The following is a 17,875-nucleotide window of genomic DNA, read 5'->3' as shown; positions in this document are numbered from 1 at the left end:
ACTTTTAGAACCTGTAATCAGAAATAGACCCTCTCTGTAGATAACGTTGTATTAGCTCACGTCCTTACGTTCACGAATTTATGCAAAAAAGACTTCCTGTATACAATGACTACACCTTGTCGTCGACTTTTGTCTCATAATCGCTCAAAATCATTCATTTGGCCGCATCTTTTTGCCCCTCTATACTATCATCCCCTTCTCAAATTCAGCATATAAATATAAATTTACTTGGTTACTTCCGCATTTCCTCCCATTTCATCACCGCACAGTAAGGCACTGCTTTTCATGAAATGAATCCGTTATTCTCGGCCGGCATGTGTTCGTCATCCCGCAATCAATCCTCCGAATATTTGATCCGAGATAACAAGATACATAATCAATATATTATTTGTGTCGACGTACAGTATTTACTTTACGTGCACTCATGAGTCTATCTTCAGATCATCATTGATCGACCATAAGGGTAGCAGTGGTCGGTGAGATTCCTGGCAAGAGCAAAGTACGGGGAGAATCAGTCGAGAATCGTTCTACTTATCATGAGTTTACCTATACACGAGGAAGAAACTGCAATCCCGTTACTTGAAACATCTGGATATCCTTCCAACCGACAACAACAGAATCGAGATCATGGTAAACATACAAAATGGTTCAAATTCAACTTTCGTTTAGTATTCAATATCATACTTGGTTTGATAAGTCTCGTAATTTTGATTTCAATATCAATAGGTTCTGTAGTGGGATATAAGAAATATCATAAACTCGTATTCCCACATCGTAAAGTTCACGCCAACAAAGCAAGTTTAAAAGATGGATCAAAATTTGATCTAGTTAAACCATTTTTTTCAAATACAAATAGTAAAAATGGAGATGATGGAGGTTTACCTGAAGGAGACTTAATCATTAAATTATGGTTTAGAGAAGGTATTTTATTAGAATGGTCAAATCCTAATAAAGTAAAGCCTGAGTTTTATGATAATTACGATATGTCAATTTATAGACAATGGTATGAAGAGAATGATTTAATCAGATCAAGTGGTGAACAAGGTTATATAAAATTACCCGAGAAATCAGATCCAGAAACTGTAACTGAAGAATTTCAGAAACAAAACGATTGGAAAGAAATTTGGTCAATGACTTTATCAAATTTAGATATTGAACAAAAGAACAACGTTAAAGCAAAGGTTAATCTACCAGGTGAAATTGTGTAAGTCGATAAGATAGGATTTTGATTAGCTTACTGTACTAGCTTACTAATTGTTCGATACTTGTATAACGTTATAGACACTCATTGGTAAACAACAATCGTTCTCATGTAGTAGCGACATTTGAAATCGTACCTTCAAATAGAGTTATCATCGATAAAAGTTTAACATATAATCATAAATCCACGCGTCCAACAGAATCATACGGTTCATCAAAATCTTACCCATTATCCTATTCTTCTGATGATTCTAGACCGAAAGAATTACAAGATTTCCTCTCGCATTCAGGTGTCGGACAGAATGTACATGAACGTATAAGAATTTGGAGTTCTAACGCATATTACGATACTGAAAATGGTATAACTGAACAGGTTTTTTCAAATTATATACTTAAAAAAACTTGGATTACTATGGCAAAAGATTATTCAATTTATGGTTTAAATGATTTTCAAAATGCTATGAATGCTTTAAGAGATTTCAAGGTGAGTTTCTTTCCTTTCACATACTCGTTCAGGATATTTCATGTTACTGTATATTCAGATACGAATACTAATGATCAAATAATTTTAATCTTTATCATATAGCAACAATGTGCTAAATCACGTTGGACATCTCCAGATTGTTATAGAATTTTTTCTCATGATGGTCATTTTGAAAATTTACTTGAAACACAAAATGAGAAAGGTGAAAAGGAATATAAATATGGTCCATTCTTAACTACAAGATTAACTCCAGGTGTTGTACAAGATTATATCAAGTTACCTTCAAAAGAACAAATCAAGGATAAGAAACCAAATGAAATTTCAGGTGAGTCTCTCTCAACTTCTGCTTTCATGTCTAATGTGATTGTTTTGGCTATTTCTTCTAAATCTGACTAAAATATCCCTACTGTATATAGACTTTAATTTCGATTGGGATATAACTTATCTAAGTCTTTCACCAGCTAAATTATCTTTAGCTCCTATAAACTCAATGTATGGTCCTAATATATGGAATGATGATGATGAGGATGTAAAAGATTCTCATTCTGCAGTAGAATATGATACTCAAGAATTTAACAGTACGTTTAGCTACACTCCGTAATCCCATAATCACTCAACCTCAAGCTGAACTGTTTACTATTTGGACTATTTTATATGCTAATTTTCTCGACATTCAATTCATTTTCTACTACCTAAAATAGGTGCTTTATTAGGATTATCATTCAATCCAGAATCACGTCCTATAGCAAGAGGTATTATTCATACGTTATCAGTTTTACTTAGATATATTGCTGCACCATTTATATTTCATTATTGGATAACCAGAAAGACTTCAACAGGAATTACAATACTCACTACCATATTACAAACTATTGTCGATTTAATTTGTTATATTGTAATTTTAGCATTAAATTTTGAATTTGTTTATATTTTTTTATTCGTTATTACCATTATCTGTTTTGTTTTAATTGTTTTGAAACAAATTTGGTTATTCTTAAAACCTGAATTCATGATTGAAAAGATGAATTCACAATATTCAATACCTGTACCGGTACCGGTGGCTATAAGGTTCAAAGAAAATTCAGTTTTAGAAAAGAATAGTTATAAGGAAGATAAGAAATTTGATTGCAAATTAAGGATATTGGTGAGTGATTCTTTTGATTTGATACTGCAGGATTCATCTACTTTCTTTTCTCAGTGTTGTTATATTAACGTGATTTGTGTTATATATAATCAAACTAATCAATTGTCTTCAAAATATAGATTACTTTATTAACATTTTCAATATTTCGATTCGCTCCAATACCACCATCAATAATAGCTGGAACGAAATTTCGAGATATCATGCATGGATTTGGTGGTGCAACACACTATGACCCGACTGTATTAAATGTTATTCATTTATTTAAAAGTGTTCAAAGTTCATTCTGGTTAATTACACAATCAAGTCAGGTAAGTGAAGTGTCTCTCAAATAATCCTACATTAATTCTGGTAAGGTAAAAAAAAAAGAGCTAATTAAAAGCGTTGAATTCGGTAAAAACTACCATCTACTGTATAGATTATTTTGAATTATAGACAAAAATCATTCGCTGGATCTCATATAATCACATCATATTTATTATTCACCTCATTATTCTTATCACATTTAACTAAAATTTTTACAGGATGGTTTGGTAAACCACAATTAATTCAACCATTTTCAGTATGGGATTTGATTTCTTTGATCATATCAGCTGGAATTGTTGTTCAAGCTATTTTATATAAATCTGTTAATCAAGTTGAAGATGATTTAGTGGATTAAGTACTTGGAAATCACAATTAGAATTTAGATGAATTGAGTATATATGGATATACATAGAAGTTAATATGTAACCACTCCAAAAATGAATTTGCCAGTACCGTTCTGCGCATGTTACAGTCTGTACACTACAAATATTATATGAAATGATATGTGTGTTGTGACAATGCATGCAAAAAATGAAAATGTAATTGAATCATTGAAAAAGTGGAATTGTGAGCGACATATGTAATAATGATAAATGATATTACAGAATGGAGGGAAAGCAAAATACAAATAGGTTTATTGGTAGAAACAGAAAAATCATGTGATGTTCATGAACCATAGAAGTTCGTGAAATCAAGCTGGAATGATGAAAAGGTGATAGAATAGTAATGTATTGATAGCTATAGGTAGAAAACAACACGGATTCCATAGAAAAAATGGGGACGGTTGAATAATCTAATTTCTTCCTCTTCTAGCAGCTTTCAAGCAGGCTTCTTCTAATCCGCTTGTACGTATAACTTTAACACCTCCATCTTCTAAAATACGTACACCTTCACATTGAACGAAATCTGGTGGCTCCTCGACTCCCTAAATTATGCAGATAAAGAAGTCCATGTCAGTAAAAGCTTCGATAACAAACATGTATATCTTCACTCGGAAAATAACGATAAGAACCATGAAGGAGATGCTCGGAAAGAATGTACAGAGAGGAAGTGAAGAAAGATTTTCAATTCAAGAGGTGAACAGAACTCACAAGATAAACAGCTTTAACACCAGCTCGGACTAATTCCAAAGCGCAACTTGGACCACCAGAAGTTCTTACTGAACAAGGTTCCATTGTAGCATAGCAATCAGCATCTTTCAAAACTTCTTCAATAGTTGGTAACTGTTTATTCTGTTTTATTCCATTTACTGTTGACGAACCTTCAGATTGATTTGTTAAATCTTGTAAATCAGTTGTCGAAGAACTAGTAGAACCCCAACCACCAAAAGAAGCTTGTAATTCACTATATTTAGTTCTAAAATTAGTTAATGCATTGGCTTCTGCATGTGTATTTCCAGGTATTTGTCTACTCCATCCATCACCTAATATCAGCCCTGATCCTGATCCTGATCCTGTGCTAGAAGAAGGGAATTGACTGAATCTGTCTGTCGATAATAATGTTGAATAGTGTGATGAAGATGAAGGTAAAAACAAAGTTGATCCTACGCAGAAAGCTGTGGGTGATACTTCACAGTTCAGTGTGAGATCAAGGGAATGTTGCATCAATGCAAGAGGAAGAGGTTCTAGACGGAACGTGAACATCAGTATCAGTCAAATCACTTGGTGAGTGAACGAATGTCGGATGACATTTGAGGAACTGTTGAACTCACCTGAAGTAGTATTTTTAGCTCTATCAGCCATTTTGACTGCTTTTTCTAACGATTCCTTTTGTGTGTTCTCAGGTGTACCTTTTATAGCAGTTATTGGTATACTAACAGTTTCATCCGTATTTCTTTTATCATGAACTGTTATAATAGCTTTAATATCTTCTGAATAATCATCTTTATCATCAATTGCATTGACGTCGTTATCGGGCGGAAGTAATAGCTGATCACCTCCACCCGATGATGATGATGATTTTCCGACAGTATTTTCCGGTTGTGGCACTAGATCAACGAGTATTTTTGTCTTTTTGTTTGGTGCAAGTGTCAGACTCAGAGTGGTGATATATGTTTTGACGAGAGGTTCGGATGAAGGAACGATGGGTGACAGTATAGTATCTGTAGAATCCTTCTTTTTTGGTGATGATGGGAGAGATGAATCTAGAATAGGTTGACTGATTTCAGTTTGAGGTGTAGCAATTATGATATCTTCTTCTTCTTCTGTCTCATCTTTTTTAGGTTTTTCACCTTCTGTAAGTTGACCATCCTGTAAAGGTATTTGATCTTGAGCCTTTTCATCAATCTCATTCACATTAGCATTATCATTGTCAGCTTGTTTATCGAAATCTTTGATACCTAATTCAATTAATCTATTCTGATATTTTTCAATTTTCTCTTTCTTCTGTTTCCTTTTTGCAATTTTCAATTTTTGTAGAATTGCTTCAACTTCCTCTTCCTCATTTTTAGATAAAACTAATCCAACATCTTTTTCATCTCTGATCAAATTCAATGTAGCAAATGATTTTGATGTTAATCCATTTATCGTGATGACAAATGTTTTTTCATGTTTTGATAAATTAGTCAAAACAAATGATTGTTGATTATTATCGAGTATACTGTCTTTACCTTGTCCCTTCTTCGTATTCATCGACCGTTCATGCGCGTCCTGACTAGATTCAGAAGAAGAGGAAGATAGAATAATACCAAAATCTAACAGTGAAGGTTCAACTTTAAAAGCAGGAATTTTCTTAACTATAGCTTTAACGCTCAAAATTTGATCATTATAATTATCTAAAACATTTTCAACTGTTATTGATTCTTGATAATTTCCAACCAAACTAGGTGTAAAACTGAATTTCTTGAATTCTTTTCTACCGAATGATGAAATAACACCATATCTACCTAAACCTAATTTCAAATCACCCGATGCAATTGAACCTGAAGTTCTTAATCTGAATAATCCAATCGTATCTGATTTATTATGTATAACAATTGTTTTTTCTTTAACTTCACCTTTATCACATCCACCGAAATTGATACTTGTTTGTTGTACTTCTAAAACACTTCTAACACACGAACTTCTAATTATCAAATCTCTAATAGGTAATTCAGACGTTATTTTTTCAATTAATTTCTCATCAATTATACCATTTGAATCTGTTATAGAACAATTACCTCTTCCAGCTTCGTTCAATAATGATTTATCAAACTCTACTAATTTTATGAAAATTCTCGAATCGGCTCTTTTGGCTCGTACTCCAACATGTGGTCTTGTAGATCCATTAGGTGTCATAACTACTATAACAGCCTTGGTCTTTTTGGATTCAACATCAACTGCTCTAGCAGGTATGAGCTTTCCAGTCGAGATGACGTTCTGAAGTTCCTTCTTCAAGGCTATCGTTCTTTTGACAAATGCTTCTTCCTCTTCCAGCGTTGAATGGGTGACTGAGGATTTCAAGGTATCGTGCTTTTCGATCGCAAGTAGTAATTCATCCACAGACATTTTTGAGGGGTCTATCGGTACATTTGAGGAAGCTTCCGTCATCTTGAGGTCAATTGGCCTTTTGGCGGTTAAAGCTGGAGATTTCTGTCCACCTGTTTCGGGTATTATACGTTGCATGACTTGGGAAGCTAAGGCGGCTAAATTGAGGTGCATCTCAGGCTTTTGCGGAGCAGGAGATATATTAACAGGTGAAGGATCATGAGTAGGTGGTACAGTCCTGGATTTGGTTTTGGGTGAGGCCAAAGCTGAAGTGTTGCCTGATTGACCTGGAGATTGGATTGTGGAGGTAGATTCTGAAGGGACTTGACTGTTCACTTGAGGATGAGGATGATGAGGATGTTTCTTCTTTGCTTTTGCTTCTTTTCCAACTAGTCCAGTGGCCTTAGCAACAGCTGCGAAGTCGAGTTTAGGTATTTTCTCATGTCGTCCAGACAACTTGGTTTTATCCTCCAGCTCTATGGTATCAAGCAGGGTAAACCGCTTAGCTCTAGGGGACCGATGGGCACAGACTGGTGGACCAGATGCGAGATCGAGGTATTCGTGGGGTTCTAGCAGAGTTCGATCTTTGAAGACAACAGAATTCCCGTACAGCTGTACAGGTCTTCCTCTTCCACCTTTCTTCAGAGCTGCAGCAACCTGTTGCCCTACAGTCTTGCCGTCTTTCTCGGTTTCTTCCTTTTTGGTTTTCGTGTTACTTTTTTCTCTGACTTTGGTTTTACTTTTAACCATACCACCATTTGAATTTTTCTCACTCAACTCCTGCAGCGTTTCCATGAACCTTTCTTTTAGTTCACCATTAGGTGGAGATATCATTCTTTCCAAAGCAGTGTCATTCTCCGTATATTTCCCGGGTATAGGTTTTGCATTACCAAGTAACGAAGGTACATCTTCCGCTTTAACATATAATCCTATATCTTCAGGTTGAGAAGCGTAAAGATCAAGTAAGAGTCGGGTATTTGAAAGGTTCTCAATATGCATAGTTCGAACCGTAGGAGCATTGATGACAACGTTACCGAAATCGAGAAAGTTACTTCCTGATGGTGTGAGTATTCGATATAAGTGAGAATGGAGGGTAAGATTGTAGACTATAAGAGCAGATGGTCAATCGAGTGCTTCTACTTCAGAGTTTGTCGCAACTTACCGTCAACATTCTTTGATCTTATTTCTACTACTTGATCTACATGATCGGACAAGGGGAATTAGCGTTATTGCTTAATCGGAACGATGAGGCTGGTTTGCGGGCTTACCATTTTTCCTATTCAACAAATTCCTTACAAAACATTCTTTTTCATATTTTTCATTTATCCTTCTTGGGAAGAATTCCATTTTCTCTTCGATAACCTCGAATGGTGGAATTATTATCATATTTTTATTCGATGAGATGACTTTTGATATAGCAGCAATTTCAACTTTTGCTGATAATTCCGATAAATTTTGGATTTTGATTGGCAATGATCTTGATGCACCTACAGTAACTTGACCAAAATCTAGTATTTTACCTTCAGGTAAAGTGATTAATGACGTACATGATTCAATTGAACAATTTATTGTTATTTTTCTGTTATTACTACTATTAGTGGTAATTGGATTCGAAGAGGATTGTGCCGATATAGATGCGGCTGCAGACGAAGACATGCCAAGATCTTTTATCAGGGAGTCAGTGTTAGATGATGATTTATTGTTTGAAGATGATCTTGAGTGTTGTTGAGCTTGTATCGTTTCCAAGTAAACTTTGAAGTTGGATTTTCGCAATTTACCTGCTATTCCAGGTGGATTTTCCATATCAATTTGTGGTCGATGTAACACATAAATCCTATATTCTGTTCCAGGTCTCATGGTTACCTCTTCAATCTGATTATGGATGACTTGCTCGTTTGCCAATGTGACAGCATTTGAGACTGTGGACCTGACTTGTAGATTTGCATTATTGTTCGAGTTGGTTGGATCTCCACCGAAGAAAGGCGGTTCAAGGTAACCTTCATCATCATCTCCTACTGAATCGCCATCTAGCTCATCTCCGGTATGTAACAAGTAACTCGATGTTCTGCTTGTTACTCTTGAAAGAGGTCTTGAAGGCGGCTGAGATGCTTCCCTATGGGCTTGACTGGTATTGTCCTGGCCATGATTGGAAGCATGATCGCTAAAACCAGATGCAGAGCTTGAGTCGATGTCGTTATTCGCTGGTGTTTGAGACCATGGTCGACCGAAATCGCCTGGAACAGATGAAGCACCCAACATTTCAGAACTATAAATCGATGATGTAGGTCTTGATCTTTGACTATGAGCTGTACCGGTAGTATTTGAAACAGGTGATTCAGCTCTTGGATCTCTTAAAGCACTTTGTTGATGCTGTTGCATCAAATCTCTTCCTCTATGACTACCATCTTTTGTCGATGTCTTAGTCAAAGCTGGATCTTTTCTAGTTTCATTCTTCGTATTTGACAGATTAGTCGAAGCAATTCTAGGTCGTTCCATAGGTATATCCTCGTCCAAATCTTCACCAGCTACACCAGCTAATCTGAAAACAACATCATATCCCTTCGTTGCTGAAAATTTGACATCTATCGGTTTATCACCGTTGTTCTTACAGGTAATCATTTGCCTGGACCATGTACCGTCGATGATTTGACCAAAATCTAAGTTATTGCTACTTAGCAGTACCAGAGGATCATCTGATTTTTCCGGTAAGATCATTCCCACAGCTTTACAAGTCACCACATTTCCAGATTGATTAGCATTTGAAATCAAAAATGTGAAATCGAATTCAGATATAACAGCTTTTGCTCTCATTTCCAAACGTAAATGCCTTGAAGATAAGGCGGGTAGTGGTACAGGTTGAGAGGAGTGATCGACACCAAAAACATTTTCAGAATCTAAATCCCGTAATTCGAACCATACTGCATCTTTATACGGTGAAGAGACGACTGTTGTTTTCCATATCAATTCGATTTCCGATCGATTGACCAACAGAATATCGCGATAATATTTATCTGCAACTACTGAGTTGCTGCCAAAATCGATAACCAGTTCACCCGAAGATACTTGTGATCCTGTCACCAATCCTTGCAGAGGATTGATAGGAGCAGCTGTAAAGAGTGATCGACAAACCGTAGCGAAGAATGGTAGGTTGATGATCTGATGTGCGAGATTAGGTGGAGCAGTAGGTATTTCAGGAACTGTTTGCAGAGGGGATGTAGCTGATGTAATAGCTCGTATTGTGATCGATCCATGAACAGAGAAAGCTCTGTGTACTGGTTCAGGTCGACGTGATGACTGAATAGAGTAAGAACCTTTCGAGCTTCCAGCGACAGAATAGCTTGAACTTCCAGACATTGAGCTCAATTCGGAAGATCTACCATCACTAGGTGAGCCAACTCCTACAGGGGATATTTCTGATGAGTGAGTTCGAGACAGAACAGGTTTGACACGAGGAGTGAAACCGCCATCATCGTATTGTGAAGGGGAAGATTCGGACGCTGGTGTAGCAGGAACACTATGGGTAGGTTGGAATGCGAAGAAAATGGAAACGGCTGATGAAGGAGGTAAAGTCATGTGTAAAGATGGTGACCCAGCACTAGTTGATGAAGACGAGGTAGATGAGGCAGACGAGCTTGTGCCTATTGATGAAGGTCAGTTATGCGATTAGCGATGAGAAGTCGATTTTAGCTTACTTTTCTCTTCTTCTCCTAACCAGAGAACTAATTGTCCACCTAAGTCACTGTCTATTTCTACCTCTACATCGGTGTCAACGAGATTTTTAATACCAAATGACCTGACTTTCTTCTGGCCTACATCTCCATCAAGGTATGTAGATTGTAAATGTATCCATCCTGAAGGTACGTCCAATGTCTGTATCAAGTGGTCTTGTTTAGGTAAATTTATTTTACTCTGACCACCTTGTTGAATAGGCGTAGCGGTTATGTTATTTGTCAACGATGAGTTGGTAGATGGTATACTCAAAGGTTGAGGTTGGGGAGGCTGAGGAAGCGGTACATTGCCATTTTCTGATGATTGAGGTATACCTTCTATAGGTAGTTGTTCTGAATTACTTGAAGTCGGACTCAGTACGTTTTCTGCTAATTCCCTTATACCCTTAACTCCTGCTTCTACCATACTTTCTATATTTGATACAAAGTTCGTCATTATATCGAATTAATTCGTTTTGCTGAATGACAGGATATAAGTTGAGAAGGTGAGGTGGAAAACGAAAGAAAGCGGTATTTACCAGAAGACCATTGGTCTTACTGGATTATTGATTCTTCATTTTCCGTAGATAAGGATAAGAGGGGAAGTGGGAAGGGGATGATGATATCCTCTCTCGCTTCGTTTGGGGACTATATGGGTCGAAAGAAGAACTGGATTCTTGTGATATTAGAGATTTAGAGGATTGTCTTTAGGGCTGTTTGGAGGTGATCTCTTTGGATAACTTGTGCAAGACGCTACGTTTGGTGCCTTGATCTTGATATTGATCTGATAACTTGTAGTTATCTGATTGAAGGCGATTCGATGACTATTCCAAAGGGATCCTTTGACGATTTGAGTAACTAAGTTATTGTCACACGAGCTACCTGTAGCGAATGAAAAGACTGTTGGATAATGTCGTGCGAGCTATGAATCCGTCTCAGTTGATGATACCAGAATCAATGGATTACTAAGTTAATTCTGCCGGTGTGATCGGGATTACTGGATTGGTAATTGACGATAAGGAGATACACAATGATTGTCGTAAGTTGGGATGAGTCGAGGATTGACCGTTTTGTTGAAGAAAGGTTATATCCAAATTCCGGTTGATTTTCCACGAAATGCACTCTTGTTTTGGCAATTTGCTATGGAAATGTAATGTATGTGAGAACTACAGTACGAGTAATGATATTAAGCTGTATAAGCGAGAAAAGGCCTTGTGGGCCTCTAAGAGGGGAAGAGAGAGTATTGTATGCGAGAGAAGAGAGAGAGAGAGAGAGAGAGAGATAGAATGGGAGGCATAATAGTTATTTTGTATAGGTACGGATGCTAACGGTTACATAGTACATACAGTCACCTACAGTCAACAATAGTCAACTATTCATCATATTTTTGGTGGCACTCGTCCTTTCTCATCCATCAGTGCCTGAATATGTTACAAAACCCATGTGGGATGTGTGATGATGTTTGACCGTCGGCACCGAGGTTGACTATGTATGTTGTAGCATGTAATCTTATGCATACATATCTCTTAACTCTTACATCGTATCAAGATCAAGCATGCCGTGTGCTAGCTATGCATTGCATTTGGAAAGTATAGTACAATTCGTAATATGGTACAAAGTACAGGCAAAATAATGAAACCGCACAAGTCAGGTAAGCAGATTAAGCTTGACCAAGTAATTTTTCCACACCACCAGCTTTTCTAACCATTCTTTTGATTTCACCTTGTGTTTTTTGCCATACATTTAATTTCCTATCTTTTGACATACTTTCAAAATCATCATTATATTTTTGGACTAAACTTATTAACCAAGTCTTTTCTGATGTTGATGAATGTCTGTTTACAGGTGCTGAAGTTGATGATAATTTTTCGAGTTCTATATTTACAGACATAAATCAGTATATATACTATGTTGGTTGAATAATGTAATACGAAAAAACTTACGTCTTACAACTTCAGTCTTTCCAACTACTTGTGGTTTTTCACCTTGATCTGCCTCAAAAGGTATATTCCTACTATTATTACCTTGTTCTTTTCCTTCAACCACTGCTTCTTGTTCTTCATCTTCGTCGATTATTATATCAATAACATTTCCTTCTTCATCTCTTATAATTCTACCAAATCCAACTTTAGGTTGTACCTGCTCATCTTCTTCGTCTATATCTATTCCTGATGATGGTACAATAGGTAATTTAACTCTTTGTGATCTTGATGAAGATGCTTGATTTGGTATAGGTATAGAAGGTAATAAACCTAATGCTGCGTAACTATCAAAGATGATATTGTAACTATATTAGTTTGACATTCATCACACATATTAAGAAGTCCAGATTAATTAGAGACATACTTCTGAAATACAGTTTTCTTCTTATCCCAACCTTGTTGTAAAATTTCAGGACCTTTTAAAGGTGGTGCTCTTCTTTGTTTTTGATGTAATTTACGTATTCTATGTATACTTGGTTTAGTTGATTTATGTGATTTTGCTTTTGATCTTTGTCTTGGGTTAGCCATTTTTCCTGTTTGGTTTTTTTCAAGCTTTGTAGATACGAAATTTGTGAAAAGAGTTTTGAGATCAGGTAAAGATGGATTTGTATGATATGATATACACAACAAAAATCTACCATTACCTCTCCGCAAAAACAATCTCAAAATAACTGTATACAAAAATCTTGAAATTTTGAATATTACGTAACTACATCACGACATTCCCTGATATCATCAGGTATAGGCTAGGTTTGCACCAACAAACTCACCAAAACTAAACATCTATCATCGTCATCTCCCATCTTTTCTTATGCTCCTTCTCTTACTTTCTTAATTTTTTAACATTAAACCTTTCTTGTTAAATTCAACTTTAGCATATATCATACACTCTTAAATATACATATCTATATATCCTCTAAAACAGTACATCTAGTATATTCAAAATGGGTGGTGAAGGTGAGTTAGGATATAGTGGAAAATGGGATAAGAGAATAGGCGCTAATCTATTTACTCTCTCACCTTTCAATAATCACCTTGTCTCTCAACTATTGTCGACCGTGTGAACAAATATATCCACGAAAATTGTCTGCAATTACACCTACTTCACCACGGATGCACGGTTACCAGGCTGGTTATTCCTCTTCGCGGTCTTGATGGCTGCCGTGCTTTTATTCACAATGGTATTCTTCGTAAGTATCCCTCGTGTGACAAACGTTTAAATACAAATATTAATGTCTATCTTATACAGATCATTATGTTCTCTGATCTCGAGTGTGGTATGTTCAGCTGCCTTCCTGCGACCTTTTCCCCGGCGTGGAGGAACATAGCTGATTGTAACGTATGCCATATATGATAGATTACATCAACCCAATTGATCTCTGTAACAAGCTCAACCAGGTGGGTATCGTTCTACTCTAGCTTTGACTCTGTGTATTATACCATGAGAACATTGGCTGAGTCTTGCTCACTCCATATATAGTTTGTCCTTCCTGAAATGATCGCACATGCTTTCCTTACTTTATGTTTCCTCCTTTCTGGTCAATGGTTAGCTTTCTTGTTGAATGCTCCTTTAGTAGGATACAATGTGAACAAGTGAGTTTATCTCTTCAGCTTTTGAGGCCAAATCATTGAAGTATTACAATGAGTCGTTCCGCTGATTGTGTGATGATTCCTACCTATTCTTTTTCATTCGTTAATCCTCAATTACCAATCTTGCACTACTGTAACAAAATAGGATTATGGCCAAAAATCACATGTACGATGCAACAGAGATTTTCCGTACATTATCAGGACACAAGAAAGAATCATTCATCAAGCTTGGTTTCTACTTGGTTTCATTCTTCTACTACCTCTATAGGTGAGTTATATCCTACATTCAAGCCAACGTTGTATCGTAAAAGAAGACTGTCTTCTCGTGCGATTACGGGATACGTGATTCATCTCGTGTCATGCTCCCTACCCGCTAATCAATGTTATCCATTTGTAGAATGATCCTTGCCCTCATTTCCGAGAGTGATTAATTCTTTGACCCTCACAATATACAATCCGACAATATACCTAAATTCGAGTAAAATTCGAATCATCCAAAATTTTAGAGTGAGAAAGAGGAAGAAGAGATTTAGACGAGTACACGTAGAGAAAAGTGGATGTTTCCTATAATATAATGAACAATTACATAGCAGAAAGGCATCAAGTGAGGAAGAAGAAGGTAGATATGAGCATAATATGAAAAGAAATAACCCATATCATCTTAATGGGTCACGTTTTCAAGAAGAGCGGAAATTCCTGTTAAGTTATCTGTGGATGCATCTTATTGGAATAATTACTCTACCTCAAGACGTTCAAGAAGTGCCAGCATACGCGATACTCTCTTTTGGCGAGATACACGCTATCACGCAATAGGAGTAACTCATCCCACAAAATGACTTGATTGACACCCAACATGCGCAGAATGGCCTTCAGGCAAAACTTCTTTTGCGCTATAACAAAGGATCAAATTCACTTCCTTGCACAACATCGAACGTATCTTCCCTCCACTATTTGAGGCTGACACGCTCCCTTTTCTACTGAAATCCTTTGATGTCGACAAAGGCTTCGTTCTGGCAGTGAGTGGGTGAAAATACGAGAACATTCTACAGTTTGTGCGGTCATCATAAAACACATACGTCATCAGAGGAAGAACGTCCTCCTTTCAGCTGTATGACTTTGACACGGAGCTGGAAGTTCAAATATGATACCTCGATGCTCTTGGACGCTTCTTAGGCTGTATATATTGATTGACTCGAAATACTCGTAATGTTTACTCATGATAAATAACTTTGTTATTAAATCCTATAATTTTTAGCTATAACTCACAACCTATTAAAGTTCTGCTTTAATTTCCCAGCTCAGCCCTCCTTCAGGATCGCACATATTCAATTTTAAATTCAAGTTCAATTTGGCTAGACCAATATTATGCCGGGGAGATCAAGTATTGACACTACGTTTAGTGACGATCAAACAGATCAAAGTGACCTCTTACGACCTTCATTAGACGATTTCTTGGAAGAAAACGATATCACTGTTGATCGATCGGCATCGCAAGTGGATTCATCCTCAAATGCAGCCTATCAAAGAATATATGACCAAGGTTCAACCATTGCTTCATCCGTGTTTACTAATACTAAAAACAGTATTCAATCAGCATTTACATGCTGTATACCAATAAACAGAAAAAATAAAAAGTCTAGAAATACCGCTTATTCCACCTTACAATCTGATTTAGATTCAGTAGTCTTTGACAATGATGCTATGGAATTGTCGGAACCACCTCCATATAGTGAGATCGATCCAAATGCGATATCATCAAATGATCATGATAAGAGCCATCAGCTCAAGACACTTGAAAGAGATGGAAAGAAACCAACTTCAAATCCTTACGATGATACAGAAGTAACCATGTCATTTGACACTGTTCACGAGCCTTCATCATCATCATCTAAAAGAAACGGTATCGATGAGGATATTGATGAAGAGGAAAGTAATAGACAAAGAATGATGAAAGCTATGATGTATCTTTTAGGTGGTAATGGATCAGGGAAGGACCTTAGCAAATCATTTAGATCAGGTGGTCATCAATAGAACTGTAAATAATTGAATATGGTCTTGTAGTTGAAAGATGTTGTGTATAGCTTGAGTAGGAACGGATTTTTGAATGATTTCAGCGAATTTGTTGCGTGTAAGGTGAACTTGACGGTCTTGTCATATCGATTTCAAAAGCCATAGAATAAGCGATCATGCGTTTCAATTCATCATGCAATTTCCCAATGCCCAGAAAGTTTCGATCCTTAAGACTACCAACAAATGCAGACTGTAAAAATGCAACTTTCCTTGAGTGTGTCAATCCCACCTCGTACAAGCAACTGGTTTTGAAGTAAGCTGTTGGATGTTTGTGCCCTTCTGGTTTGTGTAGAGGAATCAAGAAAATTGTTCAATATCAGAATCGTCGTGAGACAAACGAAAGTGTAAGGCGATTATCATTTGCAGCGTGTCTCATATCTCCTTCAGGCTCAAAGGAAAGCTAAAAAGGATCGAAGGAGACAATTTCCATCCAAGCTGACTCTTTCGCTATAAAGAAGGCAGGAGAGGGTGACATTTGCTAACTTACAGTACTCGTACAGAACTTCTTATTCACGTTTACCACTCTTTTCCGATATTTTGGCCTCAACGAGCAACCTATTCATACATCGTTCAACTTGATCAGATACAGTAGTTTCAACTCACTTCTTCACCATACAGTCTGGAATTAGAGCATTATGTCATCAAGCTCAACCCCCAATACACGCAATCATAATCGGTATGGTAATCATCCTTCAGCAACAATGACAGCATCAATTGCAGCTCGCACCAACAGTCAATCGCAAATTCAATATATCGATGATACCACTAATGTATCAAGTACAAAAGCAAGTACCAATGAACTATTGGATAAAATGATATCAACTTGTAGTTCAGCATATGATCGTACGAAACTTTTTCTTTTCTATGATGTAGATGGTATTCCATTAACTGAAAAAGCAAAATATCTGAGGAAACGGTTCTGGGAAATTGCTAATGGCACTGATGAGCCTATCAGTAGAAGGCTTGTCCATACTAGGAGAACTATAAGATCGAATGATGATACTCATTCTCGCATCTCCAATCAAAGAATATCGGAACGACAAGAAGAACAGGTAAAAGAAGATGAGCCACCAAGTTATCAGGAAGCTATGTGGGATAAAAACAGGGAGGAAATCCGTAGAAAATTTGGCTTTTGAGCATTAGACTAGATCACATCTCTGATGAGATCACCCATCCATGAGACAAAACTTGAACGATATTTGGGATGTGGAGAGGAGGGAGGCCAAAGGAACATACCATATATTCGTATTTGACCGCCGTCTTTACCTGGTAATTTGGTAAGATCAATTAGAAGTGGAGCTTCTTGATATTTCCCTTTCATGTGTGTATATGAAGGATCTCCGTTGCATATGTATCTATGCATACGACCTCTACTTGATTGTCATTTCGGATGCAAATATGCAGACCGAAAGACGGGAGCTACATTAATGACCCTGGTCATTATTGTCCGAACGACTGCCTATGCATTGTGCATTGTGATGTAGTCCGTGTTCACCAATTCGCAGTAATTTGTCGTTGAATGGTATCAGCACGGACACCTCATTTAGGTTGAGATCTTTTTGGTTTCGCTATATCCCCAATGCAGATGATTCAAGCTAGCTATATGATAATAAAACTATATACTGAGCAACGTAAATTCATCAGGAATGGAATAAATAAGAAAGAGGGACTATCAAAGGTGCGTAAAAGGTGAAGAGGAGTAAGATAGGTTGATACGCGCCATGACCCGAATGTTGTTGATTTAGTGATAATTGTTAATGTTTCACTCGTCGGGTATCAACAATCAATCGTCAATCATCTATTACTTTTCCCATTTCTGTAACTTGTGCTGACGTTTCTATCCCCTATATCTCATTCTCGTTGTTGCTGTAATGGTGATCTCTTTCAATTCAGCAACATCGACTTTAGTCCTGTAACGAAATGCGAGCAGA

The 17,875-nt window shown here is 36.9% G+C and overlaps 6 protein-coding genes across 6 annotated transcripts; 4 read left to right on the top strand and 2 right to left on the bottom strand.

Annotated features, from left to right (window-relative positions):
• Window positions 1–536: 536 nt before the first annotated feature.
• Window positions 537–3,486, top strand: L201_005847 (uncharacterized protein; the record flags this gene model as incomplete). The annotated part of the gene is made up of 7 exons (XM_066221575.1): window positions 537–1,204; window positions 1,282–1,684; window positions 1,787–2,009; window positions 2,101–2,262; window positions 2,386–2,828; window positions 2,948–3,136; window positions 3,244–3,486. 7 exons carry the CDS (start codon window positions 537–539, stop codon window positions 3,484–3,486), a joined length of 2,331 nt encoding a protein of 776 aa, XP_066077672.1.
• A 438-nt stretch (window positions 3,487–3,924) lies between these two features.
• L201_005846 (uncharacterized protein) lies at window positions 3,925–10,759 on the bottom strand (the record flags this gene model as incomplete). The annotated part of the gene is made up of 8 exons (XM_066221574.1): window positions 3,925–4,056; window positions 4,223–4,755; window positions 4,843–5,013; window positions 5,068–7,701; window positions 7,758–7,793; window positions 7,864–10,233; window positions 10,288–10,620; window positions 10,666–10,759. 8 exons carry the CDS (start codon window positions 10,757–10,759, stop codon window positions 3,925–3,927), a joined length of 6,303 nt encoding a protein of 2,100 aa, XP_066077671.1.
• Window positions 10,760–11,962: 1,203 nt separating this feature from the next.
• L201_005845 (uncharacterized protein) lies at window positions 11,963–12,812 on the bottom strand (the record flags this gene model as incomplete). Its single annotated transcript, XM_066221573.1, has 3 exons — window positions 11,963–12,177; window positions 12,246–12,568; window positions 12,649–12,812. 3 exons carry the CDS (start codon window positions 12,810–12,812, stop codon window positions 11,963–11,965), a joined length of 702 nt encoding a protein of 233 aa, XP_066077670.1.
• Window positions 12,813–13,228: 416 nt separating this feature from the next.
• L201_005844 (uncharacterized protein) lies at window positions 13,229–14,305 on the top strand (the record flags this gene model as incomplete). Its single annotated transcript, XM_066221572.1, has 7 exons — window positions 13,229–13,241; window positions 13,413–13,474; window positions 13,534–13,561; window positions 13,642–13,682; window positions 13,765–13,877; window positions 14,020–14,142; window positions 14,272–14,305. 7 exons carry the CDS (start codon window positions 13,229–13,231, stop codon window positions 14,303–14,305), a joined length of 414 nt encoding a protein of 137 aa, XP_066077669.1.
• A 934-nt stretch (window positions 14,306–15,239) lies between these two features.
• Window positions 15,240–15,905, top strand: L201_005843 (uncharacterized protein; the record flags this gene model as incomplete). Its single annotated transcript, XM_066221571.1, has 1 exon — window positions 15,240–15,905. One exon carries the CDS (start codon window positions 15,240–15,242, stop codon window positions 15,903–15,905), a length of 666 nt encoding a protein of 221 aa, XP_066077668.1.
• A 674-nt stretch (window positions 15,906–16,579) lies between these two features.
• On the top strand, window positions 16,580–17,080 carry L201_005842 (uncharacterized protein; the record flags this gene model as incomplete). The annotated part of the gene is made up of 1 exon (XM_066221570.1): window positions 16,580–17,080. One exon carries the CDS (start codon window positions 16,580–16,582, stop codon window positions 17,078–17,080), a length of 501 nt encoding a protein of 166 aa, XP_066077667.1.
• Window positions 17,081–17,875: the final 795 nt, after the last annotated feature.

The sequence above is a fragment of the Kwoniella dendrophila genome, chromosome 7, assembly GCF_036810415.1.
Source record: "Kwoniella dendrophila CBS 6074 chromosome 7, complete sequence".
Taxonomy (NCBI): Eukaryota; Fungi; Basidiomycota; class Tremellomycetes; order Tremellales; family Cryptococcaceae; genus Kwoniella; species Kwoniella dendrophila.
This window is presented reverse-complemented; position numbering and strand designations above follow the sequence as displayed.